This window comes from Hyperolius riggenbachi, chromosome 2, assembly GCF_040937935.1.
Source record: "Hyperolius riggenbachi isolate aHypRig1 chromosome 2, aHypRig1.pri, whole genome shotgun sequence".
NCBI classification, from domain to species: domain Eukaryota; kingdom Metazoa; phylum Chordata; class Amphibia; order Anura; family Hyperoliidae; genus Hyperolius; species Hyperolius riggenbachi.
The window spans coordinates 421,007,551-421,032,254 of record NC_090647.1 but is presented as its reverse complement, the minus strand read 5'-3'; the positions used below and the strand labels follow the sequence as shown (position 1 = coordinate 421,032,254).

The window sequence follows — 24,704 nt, the reverse complement described above, 5'->3', positions numbered from 1 at the left end:
GAGAACATAGCAAAGCTCGTACAGACAGGGGGCTAGGGAACAGCCACTGAAGGTAAGTAATGCTTGACACTCCCAACAGCCCACATTCCTTATGTTTTATTAAAACAGTGCTGAGTTTCCTTTAAGTTTGGTAAATCTGAAGTTAATAACTAGAAGCATATTAAAGGAACATACACGCCTTCTATACCAGCTGCCATATAGAGTCATTAGTGATTGTTTCAGGTGAGAGTTTAGGAGCTATCACTGTACAGTCATGCTGCTCAGCTATTGTCTGATTTTCTAGTCTTATGTGGAGGAGACACCTGTGCATACGCTAGGTTTTCACCAAAGACAATCATCAACAATTGTTCTTGCTCAAGAAAATCTATTATGTGTATGTAGCTTACGAATACTGATAATATTTACTTAAAGGGGCACTACAGCAAAATATACGCTTTTGAGATTTCCCTAATAGCAAGTTTGTATTAAAAAGAGAAACACATATTAGATGGTGCTTTGGCTTACAAAGGGCATCTGGATAATTTATAGCTCACAGACAGATCCTGCCATGCCAAGGCAAGGGAAGCTTGGCTGTGTGATTAAGGCTAATATCTTTCTCCTCTCCCTCAGCTCACAGCCCTGTCCTCCTAGTGCAAGCTCATTCAGCAGAAAGTACTGCACTTTGAAATGTCTTATGCCGGGCATACACGGCTGCGATTATGCGCCAGATCGAGCCACTGGCTCGACGCCGGCGCATCCCCGCTCGTCCCCGCGGGCGGCTGCTAATCAGCTGCTCGTTTCTTCTATTGTTCTCCCCGCCGGTATCGAGCACACTATCGATCCGGCGGGGTATCGGACACGTCGGATATTATCAATCAAGCCATCAGGCTCGATTGATAATCCTCCCAGCAGCCGTGTATGCCCAGTATTAGGTTAATAAACAGGCTTTTTTATTTACCTAACACCTTTCACAGCAATAAGACAATGGGCTTGCATTGGTTTCACCTGACAAGAGGAGAGAGATAGCTCTGAGAGACAGCGTAACTGAGTACAGAGTCCGTCATTTCCTTGCCTTGTGAACGGACGCCAGTATCTATATGTGAGCTATAAATCTTATACAGATTAGCTCTGTAAACAATAGCACTGTCTAATATGTGTTGCTTTCTCTAATAGAAACTTGCTATTCAGGCAATCCCAAGACCTTATATTTCGCTGCAGTGCCCCTTTAAGTAAGTAAAGAACAAAAAAAAAGAGTTAGAACTACACATAACCTAATAGGCAACCTAAAAACAACTTGATGGGTTGACAGTGCATTATCTGAAACACAAACTGATGCCCATTGAACCACTCTCTTCCTACCTTTTCCCTATTCCTTTCATTTAATATGTATATTTAACCAAGCCAGTCATATAGCACCTTCTCTCAGATAGCTTTAGCCTTTCTCCTAGACAGTAAGTCAAGGTAAATCCCCACTACAGAAACACAACGCAAGAGCAGATCATCTATGCCTTCCATGTCTATCCAAAACTAACTATAAAGTTTTAGGCGCTGCTACGGTATCCTGGGGTGAGGTTTCCCACGACTCTCTCTCCTTCCAAGAGATTTCCAGAAAGTGCGACCAGCCCTCAGGTTGATTTACATGTAAAGAAGAAACAACACTACATAGGGTAATAGCGTCAGGCCAAAAAAAATGTTGTAACCTTCACCTGCCCAACACCACACCGGTGTAGCACACCCCAAAAATTAATTATACAATACAATAATACAATAACATTTGTAAAGCGCTTTTCTCCCATAGGACTCAAAGCGCATAGCTGTGTCTCAGATTAATACAGGGTTTCAGGCTGGGTTGTGTTACAGAGGAGATAGTCAGATGTTCATGAATGCCAGACTGAAAAGGTAGGTTTTCAGTTTAGACTTAAATGCTTCCAGGGATGGGGCTGTCCTGATTGGGTGTGGCAGGGAGTTCCAAAGTGTAGGGGCAGCATGACAAAAGGCTCTGTCTCCAAAGGTTTTGAGGTGGACTCTGGGGGTGACCAAGGTATTACGTCCTTTTGATCTAAGATTGTGGAGGGTGTGATGTAGTTGCAACAAGTCCTTCAGGTATCCAGGGCCCAGATTGTGCAAGGTTTTGAATGTCAGTAAGCCAATCTTAAACAGAATTCTCCATTTTATCGGTAGCCAGTGGAGTGAGCTCAGGGTTGGTGTTATATGGCAATGGCGGGGTTGGCTCGTTAACAGCCTTGCGGCGGCAATTATAGACTGCGCTCACCAGATAATGTGGCTGCTCGGTCACAAACAGCATTAAGCGGCGGCGAACCGGAAGTGCGGTGTAGGATTGTGGGTAATGTAGTCCCTGATTGCGGCGGCCAGGAAGTGCGCGCAAAGGGCTTTGGGTAGTGTAGTCCTGTAGATGTCGCCCATAGAGAGAAGGGAGGAGGTTCCTGAACAAGGCAGGCTGGGTGCTGCGCAGAGCTCGCAACTGGGTAATAGGGCTGGGCTGGGATATTTAAACTTCTGGTGTGCAAACCAATCATTAGCTCCTGATGAGTCTTTGGACGAAACGCGTTGGGCGGGGCTAGAGGTCGGCACACTGAGGAGAGCATGCTGTTTGGATCCAGGACGCTGGAGTTTTAACTTGAATAAGCTTTTAACTTTCTGGAAAATGTGAGTGCAAATTCTGGATTTTTTTTACAAATATTAAAGTAGTACTGTGCAATGGAAGTGTGTGTTTAGTTTTTAAGGGAGCTACACAGAAAGGATTGGAATTCAAGCCTGAGTACAATAAGCCTTTATAGCTGTTTGTGGATAGACAGCAGGAGGATCTGGTGAGCGTATAGGTTTACCTGATACTTACACCTATGGTGGGGTGCACGGTTGCTGTGTTCACACAGGGTGAAGGTGGATGTGTATTTGTGTTTAGATGCTACACTATGTGTTGTGTCTACTTTTATCTTTAAACACAGAGTTGAAGACATCTATTTCAGCCGTGGGAAAGAACCACTGAGCTAGGGGCTATATGCATCGGGCCTTTATTGCTGTTTGTTACTGAGCAGCCACCGCATCTGGTGAGCGCATTGCATTTATTGCATAGGTAGTCGCACATGGGTGAGGTGGAAGTGTCAGAAATGTGTTGAGATATTGCACTATTCTGTGTTCTCTTTTGTGACATATCCATTTGGAGGACTGGAGACGATTACAGTTGGGAAAATAAGTTATATGATCGATTGGCTATATGTGGAACGCGCTTAATGCTGTTTGTGACCGAGCAGCCACATTATCTGGTGAGCGCAGTCTATAATCAATTTTTTGGGGTGTGCTACACCGGTGTGGTGTGGGGCAGGTGAAGGTTACAAAATTTTTTTGGGCCTGACGTTATTACCCTATGTAGTGTTGTTTCTTCTTTCCATGTAAATCAACCTGAGGGCTGGTCGCACTTTCTGGAAATCTCTTGGAAGGAGAGAGAGTCATGTGAAACGTCACCCCAGGATACCGTAGAAGCGCCTACACCTTTTTTGACTGATTTATCTGTGACTACTGTGGTGTGGCGAACCGGTATTATAGCAGAGGAGTAAAAATACCAATTTGTGGGTGGAGCGCAACATCTTTAAGAACTTTTAACTATAAAGTTTTAGCTGGAGTTATGTTGTTCAATCAGCTGTAGGAGAACAGTGGCATGGTTATAGAATGAGGAGTTGAGGTAGCAAATGCTAAAAAAAAAAGTTGCCTGCATACTCTTAACCACTACAAAACAAATGAGGTGTATTCTAACACTATAACACACTCCAAATTTCATGGATGCATTTTCATTCTCCATGTCCCAATGTCCTTCCTCTGTTTCCACAATGAGCATGTTCACACCTTCTGTGGCCGTATTATCCTCATTATTCTTCTCTTCTAGCCATGACCCATTCTACTGCCCTGTCTTCACTCTCATCCTGCATGTCCCATTGTTTACCTTCTCTGACCCATGTCACTGTCCATGTTTCACTCCTCTCATTCACTGACATCCTCCATATTCTGCAATTCCCCTGCTCTGGACCCTAACTCAGTTTATTGCTCTTTTCCTGGAGTCTGCTTTCACCCTTCACATCCTGCTGATGTCCTTATAAAGCCCCATTCTTGGTATCCTTTTGTCCACATTAACGGCTTGGGGTGATTCCTTCACAGCACTTCCTACACATCCCTTCTGTGCATATTTTCTGATTTGCTGTTATTAAATCTACTTTAGTTCAACAAACACACATGAAGGAAGAAATGTCATTTCCTTTATTCACTAAGTTTGGCTTCTCTAGCTTGTGATTGGAAAAAGTTTTGCACCTTTAAAAAAACATTGAAAATGCCAGACTTTTTCCATCCACATTAAAAAGTATATTTCATCCAAAGACACCCTGAACAAAAAAGTGGTAAAAACACAGTTTTGTATTTAATATGATGTTATAACGAGGTGTCTGAATTTTCGATGTTTGCCTTGGGTTATGCTAGGAACACCCTGAAGCAGCGCAGGGAAGATGTCGAGGAAAACTAAAACTAGTAAGCAAAATAAATGGTACTCAAAATAAGGTTTTCTTATTCTGAAAATCTGCTGTTTGCAAAATAAAGTTCAACAGTTAAAGTTAAAGCTTTCATAGCCATAAATACTGCCTTGCCTTTCTGCTTATTTGATTTAATGTTTCTAGTACACACACAATGTAATGGTGTATGTACTGTGAATTTAATATGTTATATTTATGAAGGGAATGAGCATTACTAAAGTTTGAGGCTCCTTTCACACGGAATACGTTGCCCATCCTGAAATATAGCATTGCTATACAATGGTTATGTAAAGTCCCATCACAGCCTACTGCTGCAATTCAACACCTACAGTGCAGCATGCAGTCCATAGATCATCGTCTGGTGATGCACTTCAGACAAGATGTTGTTTTGTTGGAACTCGTCTTACCACACCACACCACACTAGTGGGAAAGGCCCCATTGAAATATAATTGCATTGTGTTTCAGTGACTAGATTGTGAGCCCCTCTGAGGGACAGTTAGTGACAAGAAAATATACTCTCTACAGCTATATAAATACATAAATAAATAAATGCATTTATATTGTCAGTTGCACCACTACACAACAGACAAAGGGCTTGATTCACTAAACGGTGATAACTCAAATATCACACCTTATCAAAGATATCACACCTTATCAAAGATATCACACCTTATCAATGTTAATGCGCCTTATCAGAGTAGCATAGCGCGTGCTACGAACCCGCAGGGGCTCAGGGCAGGACGAGTGTCATTGCCAATTAGCAGGCATACGTTTGTAGAGCTCGCTATGCTACTCTGATAAGGCGTGTTCACTTTGATAAGATGTGATATCTTGTGTGAAAGGAGCCTGAAAGTTTCCAGACTTTTCGACGCTGGATATGGAAGACAAAGATTAACAGAAGAATAGAAACGTCATAGAGAACAGAGAGCAGTTCATGGAGCAGGACAGCAAGGATTTGCTATTCCAGTCCATACCAGTAGTCACTATGGGGATTGAAGATTCACTAAAGCTAACACCCTCAAGCAGCATGGGTTTAACCAGAAAGTGCACTCTACACGCTGTCCTGTCATGGTAGCGTGCACTCTTAAGTTACGTGCAAACCTTTGAGGTTCCATGTGATGGTAGTGTGACCATGATACTACACTAGCGCGGCCGCTACTATGTTAATTAATGTAGTAGGTGCCGCGCTACTGAAGTATTGCAATGCGATAGTAGCGCGACCACAATACTACACTAGTGCGGCCAGTACTACGCTAATTATTATAGTAGCGGGGCGCTAGTGAAGTATTGCGGTCGCGCTACCATCACAATGGTTGGCAATTCAAAGGTTCGCACATAACCTAAGGGCACACACTACGCTGACTTGACCACACGTAGAGTGTGCTCGCTGGTTTAACCAGCTCTGCTTGAGTGCATTAGCTTTAATCTACCTCTAAGGTTCCCCGTGGAAACAGTTCCATGTCTGCAGTGAGAATATATCTTAGAAACTGTGCTAGCAATCGCTATCAGGCCACTTTTACACCTAAGCGGTGCAGTGATCGAGTGGCGGGGGAGCAGAGGGGAGCGTAGCATCGCGTGAAGTGTGCAAGTCTCCATAGACTTGCATGGCTCTTGTGGCGGGTAAGCATAATGTGGGGAAATGCAGCGTGCAAGTGTTAAAGGGGCCTCTTGCCCCTGTGGCCCTCAATGTACATCAGATTTCACAATGTGAACCACCATTTTTATAACAGTCATATTATGCCAGTGGTCACAGTGTGGCCCCAGTCAGACTCAGCAGTAACAATTAGGCTTTACTAAATGCCAATAGTCAACATGTGGTGCTTCCATCTCTGTCTGTCTCAGGTAAATTCCGGCACAGGCTGAGACCAATTTCTGTCAGCCACAGGGCAGCACCCCAACGTCTGTCACCTGTCACAGATAGACCCTATTTTCTGTCAGTGGCTACAATGCAATGCCACCAATCTTTGTCAGAAATCCCAGGCAGGCCTAAATACTTTTAGTAGTTATCAAGCAATTCAAATTAAGGAACACACTTTAATGGACAACTGAAGTGAGAGGGATATTGAGGCTGCCATGTTTATTTCCTTATAAGCAATACCAGTTGCCTGGCTGTCCTGCTGATCCTCTGCCTCTAATACTTTTAGCCACAGACCCTGAACAAGCATGCAGCAGATCAGGTATTTCTGACATTATTGTCAGATCTGACAACATTAGCTGCATGCTTGTTTCTGGTGTGTGATTCAGCCACTACTGCAGCCAAATAGATCAGCAGGGCTGCCCAACTGGTTTTGTTTAAAAGGTAAAAAATATGGCAATCTCCATAATCTTATCACTTCAGTTGTCCTTTAACTGAAACTGGAAAGCTAAAAGACATTTTAGGAGCATTTGAAAGCTGCATCATAATAAGGAGGGCAGTAAAAGTTACAAGACAATAATAGACAATAATCACGGAAACACCATATAGTTTCATGTGACCACACTCACTATTCACCAAACCCACCTGTACTGTAAGGGAACCTACCTTCTTAGAATCAATTCTGATTAATATGTCTAGAAGTATCAAGCTTAGCACTACTGAAATCACATACAATTTTCTAAAGATCACTCTTGGCAAAGCTAAGAAAATCCTTACAGATTCCTATATGGTTTTATGAATGTGAATATATAACTGAAAACTGGAGTCTCAAGTGTGTCTTACATGTGTTCCATAACTGAAGATAGGTGAGGTAAATAGTAAACAAGCAATTTGCTTGTGAAGGTTCCTGTTGATCAGGTCATAATATAGTATATCCATAATCTTTTCCCAAGAACGTTTTTTGTTTTTAGTTTTTAATGCATTCCTGAAAATCTTTCACAGCAGCCAAGGGACGTTTGAACTGATAAGCCCATTTGGTCTTCAGTGAAACCTACAATAATAGAAAAAGAAAATGTCCACTTTTAGCTGCTGTATTTTCCTCTGCATAGTATACAAGCTGTTTATAATACTATTTCACATGTTTTTGTTTTGGCTTAGATTGGGATTTACTTCCTCTAGACCTCATCATTTTGAGGTGGGGCTAAGATGAGCATAACCAGTGATGAAGTGAATTTCTTGGTGTATCGCTATCTTCAGGAGTCAGGTAAAATGTACTTTTTTTGTCTGTAATACAAACATTTCTGCAGCTCACCTCATATAAAGTAAACAGATAAACATGATTGGCAAGTCCAATATTAACAGAGAATTTACAATCCCACAAATGGATATGGGACAGATCCAGTGCCATTATCAAGGATAGTTTTATTTCGAGGTTCCTGCATTAATGGTGGATGCAATTGCATCTCGTACCAACAATGCTCACATTCACAATGGAACACATATCTGAACAGATAAAAAAATAACAGTGAGCTTACCTGAGGATACACATTTCGCTAGAGACACTTAATTTAACAGTAGAAGGAAGCCACTACAAGGGTCTCCCCATGTTACTACACTCACTGAGCTTAGTAAAAAATAAAAATGGTAGTTTACTCATTCAATCATAAAGATAACAACTTCTATTTAAAGAGAAAATAGTTCCACATATGTACGCATATCCACGCTATCCACTATCCATTTATGTATTACATACTTCCCAATATTTGAAAAAGAAAAAAAACAAAACATCTGTTTGGCCATTTTTTAGTGCAAGAAACACACCCTTACCATGCCCTAAGTCTTCTCATTATTACTCTAGAAATTTTGAGTTCTTTTGGTCTTGATAACTGAAAGAGAAAATAAGTTGAAAGCTGCCCTGGTGTGTTACTAATGATAGTTGAAAACAAGCTGTGGGGACTGGGGAAGATATGGGTGGGGCGCTCACACGATAGGGTCACCTGTAGTCAACCACTCACAGAGCAGAAAGAGCAAAAGCCTGTCCCCACTCAGTTACCTGGAGTCTTCTCTCTAGTCACAATCAAGCAGCGGGATAAAAATCCTAACACAACTTCAAGATGAGTATAAAATGGAATACAAACTGGAGGCACCTCAAAAATATAAAAATATTAAAAAACAGTTTAAAATGAGGAAACTGATGAACTTACCTCCAATAAACAAATTGATTTCAATTAGAAAAGACCAATTTATTGAGGCTTAAAAAATAAGGGTTTTGTGAGATATACTGCTCACTTTGTCAGGTTAAATTAAAGTATTTAAAAAAAAGGAAAAAGGGCTTGGTATAATCACTGCATACTCATAAAATGACTCAAATAGTATATTTCTCATTTGATCATCAACTTAATAAAAAAAAAACATGGCCATAAAAAACATAGCTGTAAAGAGCAGATAGAACCTGACCCTACCATATTTCCCCCAGTAAATGGTACTAGGTATAGTTTGTATTATATCTTGTGCTGCCAAGATTGTATACTTTACTTTCTAACATAAACAGTGTCTAAAATATGTTGGTAGGTTATATACTGTGTGTGTATATATATATATATATATATATATATATATATATATATATATATATATATATGTATATATATATATATATATATATATATATATATATATATATATATATATATATATATATATATATATATATATATATACATATCATGTCAATTATGAATGCTTACAATTTACATGCAAAATTAATTACGATTTTTCCGGAAAATTTGCATTACGATTACGATGCATAATTGCGAATTATTATGCGTAATTACGCATAGGCATAATTTCTGCTCATTTCTATTGCTATATTTCGCAATAAAGGCACTCAATAAATAGCAAATTTCACAGTATAGCTGTTATTTATATTTGCATATATGGTGGCGCCCCAGAGCAGAATATTGGCCACAGGGGTTGCTTAGGTGTGGAGAGACGGTTAAGGTTAGGCATGGAGGGCAGTGATTTTAAGGATTAGGGGAGCGGGGATAGTTAAGGTTAGGCATGGAAGGGGGGTGATTTTAAGGGTTAGCGGTGGTGGGGCAGTTAAGGTTAGGCATAAAGGGGGGGTGATTTGAAGGTTTAAGAGTGGGGGGAGGTTAAGGTTAGGCGTGTGGGGTGTTTTTATGGTTTAGGTATGGGGGGTGGTTAAGGTTAGGTGTGGGGAGGGGGAGTTGGTTAGGGTTAGGCATCAGTAAGGGAGTGTTCTGTGTAGTGTTAGGTTAAGTTGTAGTAAAATATTGGTATTATTTTATGATATTTTACTGTGATAATTTATACTTTTAAAATGTAAAATATTGGTAAATTAGAATTCTATTTTACTATGCGAAATTGGGCACCCAGAGTTCCCAGTGCCCCTTATGCCTGTAGTCAGTTATGAAATAGGAAGAAAATTCATTTCTGCTTAGACTTTGCATTTAGAAAAACAAACCTTGGAATACCATTTTACAATATCAGAGAACTCCTCTCCTGTCACTACAGCTGTTCTTTCAGACCAGTAATCACTTTCTCAGTTGGATATTTGGTGAAGTCTGAGTATTCATCTAAAAGCTCTATTGCTTGCCTGTGAGAGTGACAGTTTTGCTGTTTCTTTGTAAATATGTGAATGTGTCTAAAATGGTTTGTGGGTGGGAATATAGGAATCTAATTGTGTGAGAGAGAGATTTATTAATGAATCTTCCCTGGCAGAAAATCTATGTTGGAAAAACAAAAAGAAAAAAAACTGTGAACATTTGTCTGATAGTGGAAGAAAAACTTTGAACATTTTCACTGGGGTGGGAGGAGGGGGTTGTTTGAAAAGCATCTATTTCAGTGGTATATAAATCCTCAGAAAAAAATCAAATAGCCTTAAGAATATAGTCAAGAGCCTCCTGCAAAAAAAAGATTGATAATGAATGTATAATCTGGAAACGATTACTGTAACAGTCTTAATACTGAACTGAATGTGGTTTCTTTTTGGGGTGGAATATGTTTAATTAAAATTAGGCATACCTTTGCTGCTTGATCCCTGTGGAAAAAAATTACAATTGTAGTTGTATTTATGATGAAGATATGTTGAGATGTTGACACATAAACATAACTTAGGCCTTGTACACACCATGTAATTTGCACTTCAGACCACACTCAAGTGACAGATCTGTTTGATATTCAGATATGACATCAATCAGATATAATAGAAAGCTAGAATACACACGTACTGTATGTGATTTTTTTTAAAATGATGATGATTTTCCAATCGGATAACAATCGAAAATGGATCAAGAGGAAAAAAGTTACCAGAATCGCACATACATAAGGAAGAATGGTCTGTATTTTAATCAATATATTCCAGCCTGTTTGATCGAGAAACCGATTGATTTAGAGCTAGGGATCTGTTGCTGGCAAACAATAGGCTGTACATTTTCTTGCTTGATGCAATCAATTATTTGATTGGAAATAGCATCTAAAGAGAAAATTGCATGTAGCACCGCTAAAGCCCTAATTAAATTTCCTGCACTGTTTTTGCATGGCATGTACCAGTCCTTCATTGTGGAAAGATGTACTGTATGATTATCCCATTAGAGACCCTTGTATCATCATAACCCTATGGTGATAAAGGAGAGGTTGTGACCAAATGTGGGTAAGATGGAACTATAAAGCCACTCCACCCCATGCTTAAACCAAATACTCAGATGAACAGCTTGACATTCAACACTGTTTTCAGAGGCTAGCTGCAGGGCGAGAAAGAGAAGAGGGTGACCGACATCATCAAAAGCAATAGAAGGATTAAGAAAAGGAGGAAAAAAACTTGTATTGCAATTGGGCTCTGTAGAGGTTATTGACCCCTTTTGTAAGCACCATTTCTGTTGAGTGTATGGAGCAAAAGCCAAATTGAAAAGATTCGAGCAGGGAATTGGAGTCAAGTAATTCTGGTTGCTTGCTGTAGGCAGACATTGATGAAGAATAGATCACGAGTAAATGACATATTATTATTTTTCAGAACATGCCAGTTTATCATTTATATTACCAAAAATATAGTAAAAAAAAAAAGTGATGCAAGAATTTAGATGTCGCACATAGAGCTTAATATAATATAAATGTCGTTTTTAACCCCATTACATATAAAATGTATAAAATGTACATAAAAAATGTGAGGATTGCAGATCACATAATATTCGTGTTTAATTGAAAAGAGCACAAAGACAATATTGTACATGTTGAAACTGATATTTTAAATATGTGTGCTAATTTTGAACATGATTCCTGCAGCATCCTTCAAAAAAAAAAAAAAACAAGTTGGGACAGGGACATGTTTATCACAGAGTTGCATTGCCTCTTTTTTAACAACACCATGTAAATATTTGGGAAGTCAGGAGACCAACTGCCAAGATGTAGGAATTCCAATAGTGAAATGTTGTCCCATTAATTTCTGATATATGGACTGAACTACTCAATAGTTCTGGCCCTCCTTAACCATTTATGCTGCCTGGACATGATCCTCACGTCGAGACGGCTGCTGTGCTGCTGTTGCGCGCTCCTGCTGCCCCCCTGGTAGCCCGGAGATCAATGAATGGGAACATGGTTCCCGTTCATTGATCTAAGTCTCAGCAGAAAAACCGATGGCCTCTTATCAGAGACCGTGGTCTTTCTGAAAAAAAAAATGTTTACCGTCCTCTTCTTGCTTCCTGGAAGCGAGAAGCACCAAAAAAAAAAACTACATCTACATAAATTTTTTTATACAATAAACACACATTATTACATTTAAAATTAACTGTTTATTTCCCACACCAAAAAATACCCAAATAAAATTTTTAATGGGAAAAAAATTACAATAATAAAAAAAAAACATAGTTACCTAAGGGTCTGAATGTTTTAAATATGCATGTGAAGAGGGTATATTACGAACATTTTTAAAATTATAAGCTTGTAAATAGTGATGGACGCAAAACTGAAAAAAATGCACCTTTATTTCCAAATCAAATATTGTTGCAATACATTGTGATAGGGACAAAATGTAAATGGAGTAATAACCGAGACAGATGGGAAAATAAAATTCATAGGTTTTAATTATGGTAGCATGTATTATTTTAAAGCTATAATGGCCAAAAACTGAGAAATAATCAATGTTTTCCATTTTTTTCTTAATAATCCTGTTAGAATGCATTTAGAAAAAAAATAATTCTAAGCAAAATGTACCACCCAAAGAAAGCCTAATTAGTGGCGGAAAAAACAAGATATAGATCAATTCATTGTGACAATTAGTGATAAAAAGTTATTAGCGAATGAATGGGAGGTGAAAATTGCTTTGTTGCATAAGGTGAAAAATCCTTGCGGGCTGAAATGGTTAAAGGGAATCTGAAGTGAAAATAAACTTACGATATAATGCATTGTATGTGTAGTACAGCTAAGAAATAGAACATTAGTAGCAAACAACAGAGTCTGATATTATTTCCAGTACAGGAAGAGTTAAGAAACTTCACTTGTTATCTATGCAAAAGAATTGCTCTGAGCTCTCCAACTCAACTTGGGTCGGAGACAGTCCTATTTTCTGAAGCACTTATACATCAAAGAAACAGTGAGGCAAGGCTTTAGATAAGGTTTTACTGCAAGGGAGTTCAAATGGTCATTAGCTCTGCTCTGTTGCATAATTTAAAATACAGTGTGTGGTTTGTAATTGTAAATATGACAGAATGGTGCAATGTTATAAAAAAAAAAAGCTATATAACAGACAATAAAAATACATGACTCTTTTCTTTGCTACTAATGTTCTATTAATGATCAGTACTACACATACAATTCATTATATTATAAGGGTTTTTTTTTTTGCTTCAGTGTCACTTTATTATGACAATTATGATATAATGATTTGTACAGGGCCGGATTTGTAGTATTCTCCACCCAAGGCCCAATGTCACCAACCGCCCCCCCCCCCCCCCCCCAATAAAAATAACAAAATCTTTACCAACTACTCACTCCAAACGCAAACATTCTCCCACAATAAAACCAGTAATTTTCCGAATTAAATGTAATGCCCCCAGGGAGGCTGCACAAGTAAAGTTGGATCATTCCAATGACTTCCATTTTTTAAGGGGAAAGCAAGTTATCTGTATGCTTTTAATGTGGGGGGAAACCAGAATGCCCAGAGGAAACCCACCCAGACAAGGGGAGAATGTACAAACCCCATGCAAATAGTGCCCTGGCTTGTATTTGAGCTATGAACCTGGTGCTGCAAGGTGAGAGTGGTAACCACTCAGTCACCATACTGCCCACATTAGAATGTCACTTCCACAGCTTCTCAGGGGCATTCTGTTTTACTGTGGGAGAACGTATTCTCCAAAAAGTGAATTAGGAATTAAAATGTTATGATTAACAAATAAGTGCTGCCATGGACAAGGGTGTCCATATTGGGCATGCACAAGTAAGCTCCCTGCATGCCCAGTAGGATGAAAGCACGTTTACCAAGCATGCATGGTCCATAATCTCGCATGTTCACTATGGAAAATGCTTGGGCAGGGTCGCACTTACATACCAACGAAGCTAATTCGTCCAGAGAGGGACAGTGTGCTGTAATGGTGGGGTGTAAAAAGATGCGGGAAATCTCAGTACTATCCAGTAGTATCCCACTAATGAGGTATCTATAAATAATGTATTTTTATTTGCTCCATGATTGCTTTGGGAGGGTGGTGGGAGAGGTGTGAGTGAGTGTGTGAGACAGTGAGAGAGTGTGTGTGTGAGAGAGAGAGTGAGAGAGTGTGTGTGAGAGAGAGAGAGTGAATGAGAGAGAGTGTGTGTGTGTGTTAGAGAGAGAGAGAGTGTGTGAGTGAGTGTGTGTGTAAGAGAGAGCGTGTGAGTGAGTGTGTGAGAGTGTGAGTGTGTGTAAGGGAGAGTGAGTGTGTGTGAGAGAGAGAGTGAGTGAGAGTGTGTGTGTGTTAGAGAGAGTGTGTGTGTGTGAGTGAGTGTGTGTGAAAGAGAGAGTGTGTAAGAGAGAGTGTGTGAGTGTGTGTGAGAGAGTGAGTGTAAGAGAGAGTGTGAGTGTGTAAGAGAGAGTGTAAGTGTGTGTAAGGGAGAGTGTGAGAGAGTGTGTAAGGGAGAGTATGTGTGAGTGAGAGAGAGAGTGTGTGTGTGGGAGAGAGTGTGAGTGTTTGTGTGTAAGGGAGAGAGAGTGAGTGAGTGTGTGTGTGTGTGAGAGAGTGAGTGTGTGTATGTAAGGGAGAGTGTGTGTGTGTGTGTGTTAGAGAGAGAGAGAGTGTGTGAGTGAGTGTGTGTGTAAGAGAGAGCGTGTGAGTGAGTGTGAGAGAGTGTGAGTGTGTGTAAGGGAGAGTGAGTGTGTGTGAGAGAGAGAGTGAGTGAGAGTGTGTGTGTGTGTTAGAGAGAGAGAGAGTGTGTGTGTGTGTGTGTGTGAGTGAGTGTGTGTGAAAGAGAGAGTGAGTGTGAGAGAGTGAGTGTAAGAGAGAGTGTGAGTGTGTAAGAGAGAGTGTAAGTGTGTGTAAGGGAGAGTGTGTGTGTGTGAGTGAGAGAGAGTGTGTGTATGTAAGGGAGAGTGTGTGTAAGTGTGTGTGTGTAAGAGAGAGAGTGTGAGTGTGTGTGTAAGAGAGAGTGTGAGTGTGTGTAAGAAAGAGTGAGTGTGTGTGAGAGAGAGAGTGAGTGAGTGAGAGTGTGTGTGTGTGTGTTAGAGAGAGAGAGAGAGAGAGAGTGTGTGTGTGAGAAAGAGAGAGAGAGTGTAAGAGAGAGCGTGTGAGTGTGTGTGTAAGAGAGTGAGTGTGTGTGTAAGAGAGAGAGTGTGTGTGTGTGTGAGAGAGTGAGTCTAAGAGAGTGTGAGTGTGTCTGTAAGAGAGAGAGTGTGTGAGAGTGTGAGAGAGTGTGAGTGTGTGTAAGGGAGAGTGAGTGTGTGTGAGAGAGTGAGTGAGTGTGTGTGTGTGTGTAAGAGAGAGCATGTGAGTGAGTGAGTGTGTGTGAAAGAGAGAGAGTGTGTAAGAGAGAGCGTGTGTGTGTGTGTGTGTGTGTGTGTGTGTGTGTGTGTGTGTAAGAGAGAGAGTGTGAGTGTGTCTGTAAGAGAGTGTGAGTTTGTAAGAGAGTGTGAGTGTGTGTAAGGGAGAGAGTGTGTGAGTGTGTGAGAGAGAGAGTGTGAGTGTGTGTGAGAGAGAGAGTGTGAGTGTGTGTGAGAGAGAGAGTGAGTGTGTATGTAAGGGAGAGTGTGTATGTAAGAGATAGTGTGTGTATGTAAGGGAGAGTGTGTGAGTGTGTGTGTAAGAGTCTCTTTATCTTGCCAACAGCTGAGGTCTCTCCTTCCCCCATGCTGCCTCGATCAGTGTCAGCCCCATCAGATTGTCTTAGCAGCCACCAGACCTCTGACCCCGTCCCCATCACAATATTGGCTGATCTTTATCTTTAAACAGGCTGCTGTTTGCTAAAAAGCACACCAGAGACGGGAGAGATCTGCAGCACAGCTTACGGAGGCTGCAGATTTTTACAGGCTGTCACTGTGTACCTTGTGGAGAGGGGAAGGTTGACGATCAGCAGCAGACCAGCACTCACAGGGATTCCTTACTTTACTGCTTGTGATAGCCGCTCAGGTGGCTTCAGAAACTTTCCTATCGGGACTCGGGAGAAGTTTGCACACAGGAGCTCGGAGCTGTAAACAAGCTGTTACAGCAGGCTAGGCTGAATTGAGCGTGCGGCTGCTGCCTGCTGGTCCTAACAGCTCCTCTCTCTGTTCCGCTATTGGCCAGCTCCTGTTTAGCTGCCCGCTGCACTGCCTGCTCGCATGCACAGGCTACAGTGTGCATGACGAAGCGGGCGGCTGCAGATGGATCAAGCCCACCTATAGATCACTATCAGGGCGGAATGGTGTGTATGGCTCTTAACCTACATTCGCCCTGTGGCAATCAGGCGCCCTAGGAACCGGCCTTGGGGGCCTTTCCACAAATCCGGCCATGGATTTGTATGTGTAGTACAGCTAAGAAATAAAACATTAGGAGCAGAGACATAAGTTTAATAGTGTTACCAGTATAGGAAAAGTTAAGAAACTCCAGTTGTTATTCATGCAAAAGAACCATTGAGCTCCACAACGCAGAGAGCTCTGTCTTTTGATGCTTGTTATCTCAACTGTCAGTCACTGTATTGTTTTTCTTCAGCAGAGGACAGGTCAATATTTCACTGGCCTGCTCTGTAAAAATATTTAGAATGCTGAGTAGTGTGTAAACTGCAAATATTAGAGAATGATGCAATGTTATAACAAAAAAAACTATATAACTGAAAATAAAAATATCAGAAATTTTTCTTTGCTACGATTGTTTTAGTAATTATCCCTACTACACAACCAATTCATTATATCATAATTTCTGGCTGTCCTGCTGACCATTTGGCTTAAAGGGAATCCGAGCTCTAATTAAAATCAAAATCTGAACTTACCTGGGGCTTTCTCCAGCCCACTGTAGGTCGGGAGGTCCCTCGATGTCCATCTGGCTCTTCTCCCAGGGCCTGGTCAGAAATGGCTCACGCCATCATGGCGGCCGGTGTGACAGTACGGCGCATGTGCGATTAAACCGTGCATGCAAAGTACTGTCACGCCGGCCGCCATGATGATGCGAGGCGGCCGGCGTGGTGACGACTGACGTAACCTTTCAGGATGGGGAGCCCGACACTTGGGCCCAGTGTCACCTGGAGCCGCCGGGGAGCCATTTCTTACCAGGCCCTGGGAGAAGAGCCAGATGGACGTCAAGGGACCTCCCGACCTACGGTGGGCTGGAGAAAGCCCCAGGTAAGTTCAGATTTTGATTTTAATTAGAGCACGGAGTCCCTTTAAGCAGTTTCTGGGTAACACACCTGCAACAGCCATTTAGCTATTAAAGGCAGAGGAGACGTCAGAATGCATGGGGGTTGATTTATTAAACTTATATGAGCTGGAGAATATTGAAGAATACTTGAAAGCAATGATCTAGCAAACCTGGACTTGATATTTAAAAAGAAAAATCTGCTAATAGGTGCCAAACTTTGCATTCATTTTAATGGAATCATGAAAGCAGCCAGCAGTTCAATCTAAATGCTGCAGAATGAGAACATTTGCTCTCATCATCACCATGGTATGAAATATCCTCTTTTATTAGGCTTAACTTTGTGCAGTGGTGCGCAGTACAGTACTACTTGAGTCTGATTTACTAACCTTAGCTTCACATGCCAGGAGGTCATGCTTGTACATGGAGACTGAACACAGCCATGAACAGGATCTGAGCCTTGGAAGTTTTTAAAGATCTTTCAACACTGAAAAAATATCTGATGTGCAATCACACTGAATGACTTCCCTTTTTATTTTCATTTTTGTGTCTGTCCTGGTACTTTTTTTTTGTATAAAATGATTACACAAACTTTCAACACAAGAATTAAAGTTTTAACAGGTGATTGTAAGTGGAACCAAACAGTTTTTCCATGCATGGATATGTTGGCATAACTTAATGATAATTATAATTTACATATTTAGATATCATTGTTGCATTTAGTACATTACTACTGATACTTAAACATAGTACCCAGCTAAGTCATGGTAACCCAAAACCATTAGAATTTTGTAAGGGACTAGAAGAAAGGATCCTTACAAAAAAAAAGTTGCACTAAATATAAATTTGCTTTTTGAAAAGAGAGGGTTCAGTTTTATGTGTACAAGAAGGAACTACCAGTTTAGTTCATTGTTTGAACATGCAACATGCAAAAGTCAAACATACATTCAAAGCCGCTGGTGTAAATTGTGCCTGTAGACTATTTAGTTTATAGATCCAAACTAAGGCCCGTTCACATCTGAGCAGGAATCACATGATTCCCGCTCATCGCAAACCGCTAGTATTGCTGCTTAGCACATGTAATCCTATGGCAGCGTTCTCACTGCTGTTTTGCAATTATCGATAACCGCAAACGCGTTACCTGCAGAGTTTTGGTAGTGATTATTGAGAGATCGCGATTAGCATGTATAGAACCGCTAATCGCGATCGCTCCCAAAACGCTGCTGTATCCAGTGATTTTTCCGCGTTAATTGCGGCAAAATCACTCCCACAAAATGCTAGTGGTGATCGCTAGCGTTTTGCAATTTTAGGTAGTATCAACTTCCAGACAGCTGTTTCAGGCTCACCTTCAACAATGCAAGGCAAGGATTGATATGGATCTATAGGTAGGTCCTGGACCGATAGAGATGGCTGGATACTTCATCTTAAGTAAATCCTACCCTGTGTGTTACAACAATATATACATACTGTACATACATACAATTAGTGAATTCCCTGTGTGTTACAACAATATATACATACCACCAATCCTACTGTATGGAAGTGAAGTATGGGGCCCCACCACCTACCCTGATCAATCAAAATGGCAATCCAGCCCAACAGAAATATTCCACCTTGAGTTCTGCAAACACCTTCTCCATGTCCACCGGAGTACCTCAAACAATGCCTGCCGAGCTGAGCTGGGGAGATTCCCATTACTGCTTGAGATACAAAAGAGAGTGTTGTCCTTCTGGGCCCACCTACAGAGCAGCAGCCCTGACTCACCCCATTGCAAAGCCATGCTGCACAATGAAGACCAAGAAAAGCTGTGTGCACTGAAAGTCGTGGTCAGTTCTATACTCCCTCCAACCCCCAACCCACAGGTCATAACAAAAGTCCAGATAAAACACACCACAGCTAAGATCAAAGAAGACTATGTGGAAAAATGGAGGAGTGAAATAAAACAGTCACAAAAGCTAACCATATACCAGTCTCTACAAAGAGAATATAAAATGGTATCATACCTGGAAAAGCTGCAAAACTCTCAAGAGAGGAAAATCCTGAGTGTCTACAGATTGAGTGCTCACAACCTCGAAATAGAGTCTGGGAGACACAGACAGACGTACAAACCCAGGGAGGAGAGACTATGCCAACACTGTGAGCAGAAGACCATTGAGGATGAAAGCCACTTCCTATTGCACTGCCCCAAATATACTGCAACCAGGGACACTTACCATATTTTTCGGAATACAAGACGCTCCGGCTTATAAGACGCACCTAGATTTAGAGGGCAAAAATCAGGAAAAAAAACTAACTAAACCTAGGTGCGTCTATGGTGCAGGGGCTTCTTATGGACCTCTAACTCCCCCAAAACTGTCTTTATCTAAGCTACACTGCCCATCTATACTAACACCTGCTACACTACACTTCCCTTAGCCCTGCTGCCCCCACCAACTACACATTACTTCACTAACTCCTACTACAACTACACTACACTACACTACACTACAGTATACTACACTTCCCTCACTAACACCTGCAGCCAACCCAAACTACACTACACTTCACTAACTAACCCCTCCAGCCAACCCAAACTACACTACACTTCACTAAGTAACCCCTCCAGCTAACCCAAACTACACTACACTACACCCCTGCTGCATCTCACCTGATCCTGTCGCCGCGATCCTCCCCTCCTCCATCTGCCTGCCATCACCCGAGAGTCGCAGCAGCCATCATCTGAGGGTCCCATTAGGTGTCATCAGAGGGTCCAGCAATCCCATCCCGTATCCCCGCTCTTTAAGTGTCCAGGTTGCCGGCTCCTCTTTGCTGCAATCATGCTTGTATGCAGCCTCGTGGTGATCACGCGGTGATTACGCGCTGCCGGGGCCGACTTCCTCCTTAGTTACGGCGTCCTCTTCTTAGTTACAGTGCCCCTTTCTGCGTGACGAGCGGCGCCTGACATCATGTGTGACCCCGGCGCACATGCGCTGCTCGTCACACAGAAGAGGGCACTGTATCTAAGAAGAGGACGCCGTAACTATGGAGGAAGACGGCCCCGGCAGCGCGTAATCACCGCGAGCCTGCATACAAGCATGACTGAAGTGAAGAGGAGCCGGCGACTTGGACACTTAAAGAGCGGGGATACTGGATGAGATTGCTGGACCCTCTGATGACGGCTGCTGCGACATTGGATGACGGCGGACAGACGAAGGAGGCGAGGATCGCGGCGGCAGGATCCGGTAAGTATATTATGGGGCGAAAATACCGTACCTTTGGAATATTTTTTTGTTTTTGTTTTGGGGAAGAAAAAGTGCGTCTTATATTCCGAAAAAAACGGTACTTTAAGAAATTGTTGGAACTATTCCCAGACTTTCTCACACTAGAAGATGAGAGAAAAACATATATCCTACTGGGAGAAGATGAATCCACAGTGACAATCGCTGCACACTATGTCACAGCATGCCACAGACTGAGAGGAGCATAACGGAACTGTAAACCTAAAAATGTCCACAGACTGCTTAGCCATTGTCCCCCCTACCCCACCCCCTCCCATATCCCCTATTTCCCCTTGCTTTGGCAATACCTTTAATGAATCTTGGTCATGCCAATAAAGCTATCTTTGATTTGATTTGACATACATCATACAGTTAGTGGTATCCACTTCTGCATTATACCTATAATGTATACTAATTTTTTATAGCATGAGATATGCTACCTATGTAACATGTGTTAAGTAGTGTATATAACACCTGCTAATCTTTGCTGTCAGCGCACTGCACAAATTATATTATATAATTATATAAGTGTAGTTTAACCAGTTGTGTACTACTGGTACGTATACATACGCCCCTGTTTGCTTTACTTTACTTTACCTATTTACTTACATCAGGGGTGTATATATATATGCACTGTTTACCTACTGCTACCGCTCGCAATTGTTGCGTCACTCCCGTTTACTTTCGCCCTATGCCGTCCTTCCTTGATCGGGGAATGGGAAACAGCTGTTTCCAACCCACGATCACTGTGCCTGTGATGAATGAGAGCTACATCTAGTGAGACGCAGCCTCATTAATCAAAATCGAAAGTTAACAGATGCACGCGCTAGTTCCTGTCTACTGTTTACAGTAATCAGGAACTATGTGCAGTGCTATCTTGTGGCCAAAAAGTAAACTACATCCAAATACACTATTACACACATTTACATAGAAAAATAAAATATATTTTTAACCACTTCCCCCCTACCCCATAGTTACCAAAATAAAACACTTATAAAAAAATATATATATTACATAATTAACCACTTTACCCCCACGCGTACGCATTTCTCCATCCCTTTTTCCATCCTTTAACCACCAGGGACGGAGAAATGCGTACTTTCCGCGCTCCCACCACTGCCCGCGCTCCCGCTCGCTCTAGGGCGCACCCCCGATCGTAAACACACCGCTGGCCGCTCGCCCGAAGATCAATGAATGGGAAAATCTATTCCCGTTCATTGATCTAAGCCCCGCAATGATCCGCTGCTTCTCCGATAAGCAGCGCGATCATTGTGAAAAAAAAAAGTTCCCAGCCTCTTTGTACTTCCTGCAAGCGTCCTTCCGGATGCTTGCAGGTCGCATAAACAAAATGTTACTGTGGCCATCTTGTGGCCAAATAGTAAAACTACACCCTAAAGCATTTTTCACTTACAAATAAATTAGTTTTACACACAAAATTAACTCCTTACCTCCCACACTCCCCAATTTTTTTTTTTTGTAATAAAAAAAAAATTACAATAAAAAAAAATACATAAATAGTTACCTTGGGGACTGAACTTTGTAAATATTTATGTCAAGAGGGTATAACACTGTTAATTTATAAAGAATGGGCTTGTAATTAGGGATGGACGCAAAACTGAAAAAAATGCACCTTTATTTCCAATTAAAATATTGGCACCAAACATTGTGATAGGGACATAATTTAAACGGTTTTATAACCGGGACAAAAGGGCAAATAAATTTCATGGGTTTTAATTACAGTAGCATGCATTATTTAGAAACTATAAAGGCCAAAAACTGAAAAATAATATTTTTTTTCCCCCATTTTTTACTATTTTCCCATTAAAACACATTTAGAATAAAATAATTCTTGACATAATGTCCCACCTAAAGAAAGCCTAATTGGTGGCAAAAAAAACAAGATATAGTTCATTTCATTGTGATAAGTAATGATAAAGTTATAGACGAATGAATGGAAGGAGCGCTGAAAGGTGAAAATTGCTCTGGTGGTCAAGTTGTGAAGTGGTTAAAAATATATATATAAATAGTTACCTTAGGGACTTTTTTAATATGTAGAGCTAGTAGAGATAAAAAACACAGGGAGGATTATCGTTGTGTAAATGGTCTATCGCAGAAAAAATATATACTCACAATTCTGGGTTGCTATTTAGGCAACCACCATCAGAGCATGTGGAGAAGTACCGTCTCCACTCGGCCTTGTTGGTCGCCGCTCCCGGAAAGAGATACTACTATAATGGACTTACAGTAAGTATAACCCCACTTAGTGGGGTACTAATTGGTAACAAACACTGTGGGAGGCGCCCTTATATCTAATATCTATTACTTTCAAATAGGCAAAGTGTGCCTTACCTGTTATGGAGGCTCGTACACACAGATCAGGTAAAAATGAATTTATTTCAAGCACAAATGGACTGGACAACGCGTTTCGCGACCGCAAGTCGCTTCTTCAGGTCAAATAAAATGCTTCAAAAAGAAATAAGAACAAGGTGGCGCTTAGGCTAAAACATCTCATTTCGTATAGAAATTGATTAAGATAATCATTAAAATATTAATCCAACACTTACATGCATGTACACATATATATCGGCAATGTGCACCTGTAACTATACACGTGTATATACCTATCCATACACATATACATATAAATAGAAACATACTCATATACACACCTCATTCTTTACATCTAAAATCATAACATATCATATCATATCATGTCATATATATAATATAATAACATCCATAAGCCCTAATTAGTGTACATCTCGTATATGCACATTAGGTATATAAAACTTTTCAGAACAGTTTCCATATCCATCTATACCCCAATAGTGTCTCAAAGAGCAGACCCAGGTTAGTTTGCCCAGGTGTTGTTAAAAAATATCTATATGTGTATATAAAGGGAGCTGTACTCAGCCTGGTGTGGGGGTAGGTCCAACAGATCCATATAGATAGGGGGATATATGACATAAAGGGTCCGGTTAGTAGAGGCCGGTGGCCAAAGTACTCAGAGTCTAATGTTAGAACCAATAGCCAAGCGGATACTACTATGTGCTCATGTATCCGTTTTCCTAAGTGGCCATGCAGACAGTCTAAGTCTGGAGCGTGGTATTAGGGTAACAGGAGCGGCTGCATGGCTTACCTGTTAGCCAGGGACGTGTAGCGTGGGCGCCATATGCGGAGTCCGCTGTGGTCCTCTTTTAAAATTGTAAGTGACGCTGACAGCACGCCCGTGTGTGCGGAAGTGTGAGAATAGCGCGACGTCACTTTCGCTGGGCGTGTGTCAGCTGGTGAGGGGAGTGTTAGAGCGGCGGCCATCTTGTGTGTGGCCTTCCTATGCCCAAGAGGAAACAGTGTATAAGCGGCGGCCATCTTGTGTGTGGCTATCTCCCTTCTATGATAATGGGAGTGCCTGAGTGGCGGCCATCTTGCGTGTGGTTGCTAACTCCCAGCGGCCATATTAGTAGAGTCAGCCCCCTGACTGCAGTATCACTTATAGGAAACAGGACTGTCATGTAATTCAGGGCTACCTATGAGACCCTGCGTGGGAGGTTATTCTGAGGCAGACACACGCTATGTGTGCCTCAGATACATTTCTTTGTAAAGTAATTATAAGTAATTAAACTCATTCAGTTCTCTATATAAAGATGGTTGCTACAGAGAAGGGGATAAAATATTAGTGACATCTACTACTTGTTCGATTCTCCATATTAAGATTTGCTACAGAGGGGGGAATAAAACAAACATTAATGGAGTGGGAAGGGCTCTATTTGAGCATTAGCAGGGAAGGAGGGGGATAAAATGGGGGAGGGAGGGGGGGGGTGGAAATTATCGTCTGATGGGAATGGGGGAAGATTCTGTAGTCTGAGGAAAAATTCCTCCCAATTGCTACGGTATAGGTAGTAATCTGTACTAGATTTTACCAATCTATAAACCCTATTCTGGCATATATTAGAACCGTTGCTATACCGTTTGGGGTGAAGTCCTTGTGAAGTCGTTCAGGTCAACGAATAGTTTGTACAGGTTTGCTTCCCTGTACGAACTATTTGTTGACCTGAACGACTTCACAAGGAAATTGACACTTAAGAGATATTTCGCAACAAAAAGATTGAAGAAAGAACCGGACAACAAGGGTAATAACCTCACCCCGATCATTTTAGATTAAGAAACGAATGGGGTATACGTCAATGAAGAGGAATAAGAATGGAACAATATATACACACCAACCTAAAGAGTAAATCCAGCAAGTGTTGGATTAATATTTTAATGATT

At 41.2% G+C, this 24,704-nt stretch overlaps 1 protein-coding gene across 5 annotated transcripts in view; it reads left to right on the top strand.

The window, feature by feature from the left end:
* Positions 1–24,704, top strand: part of TBL1X (transducin beta like 1 X-linked) — a 448,757-nt gene that overhangs the window by 310,267 nt on the left and 113,786 nt on the right. For all 5 annotated transcript variants that reach the window (XM_068269906.1, XM_068269905.1, XM_068269908.1 and 2 more), the window contains one exon: positions 7,529–7,634. In XM_068269906.1, the coding sequence (XP_068126007.1) occupies positions 7,577–7,634 (58 nt within the window). In that variant the 5' untranslated portion in view covers positions 7,529–7,576. The remainder of the gene's footprint in view (positions 1–7,528; positions 7,635–24,704) is intronic.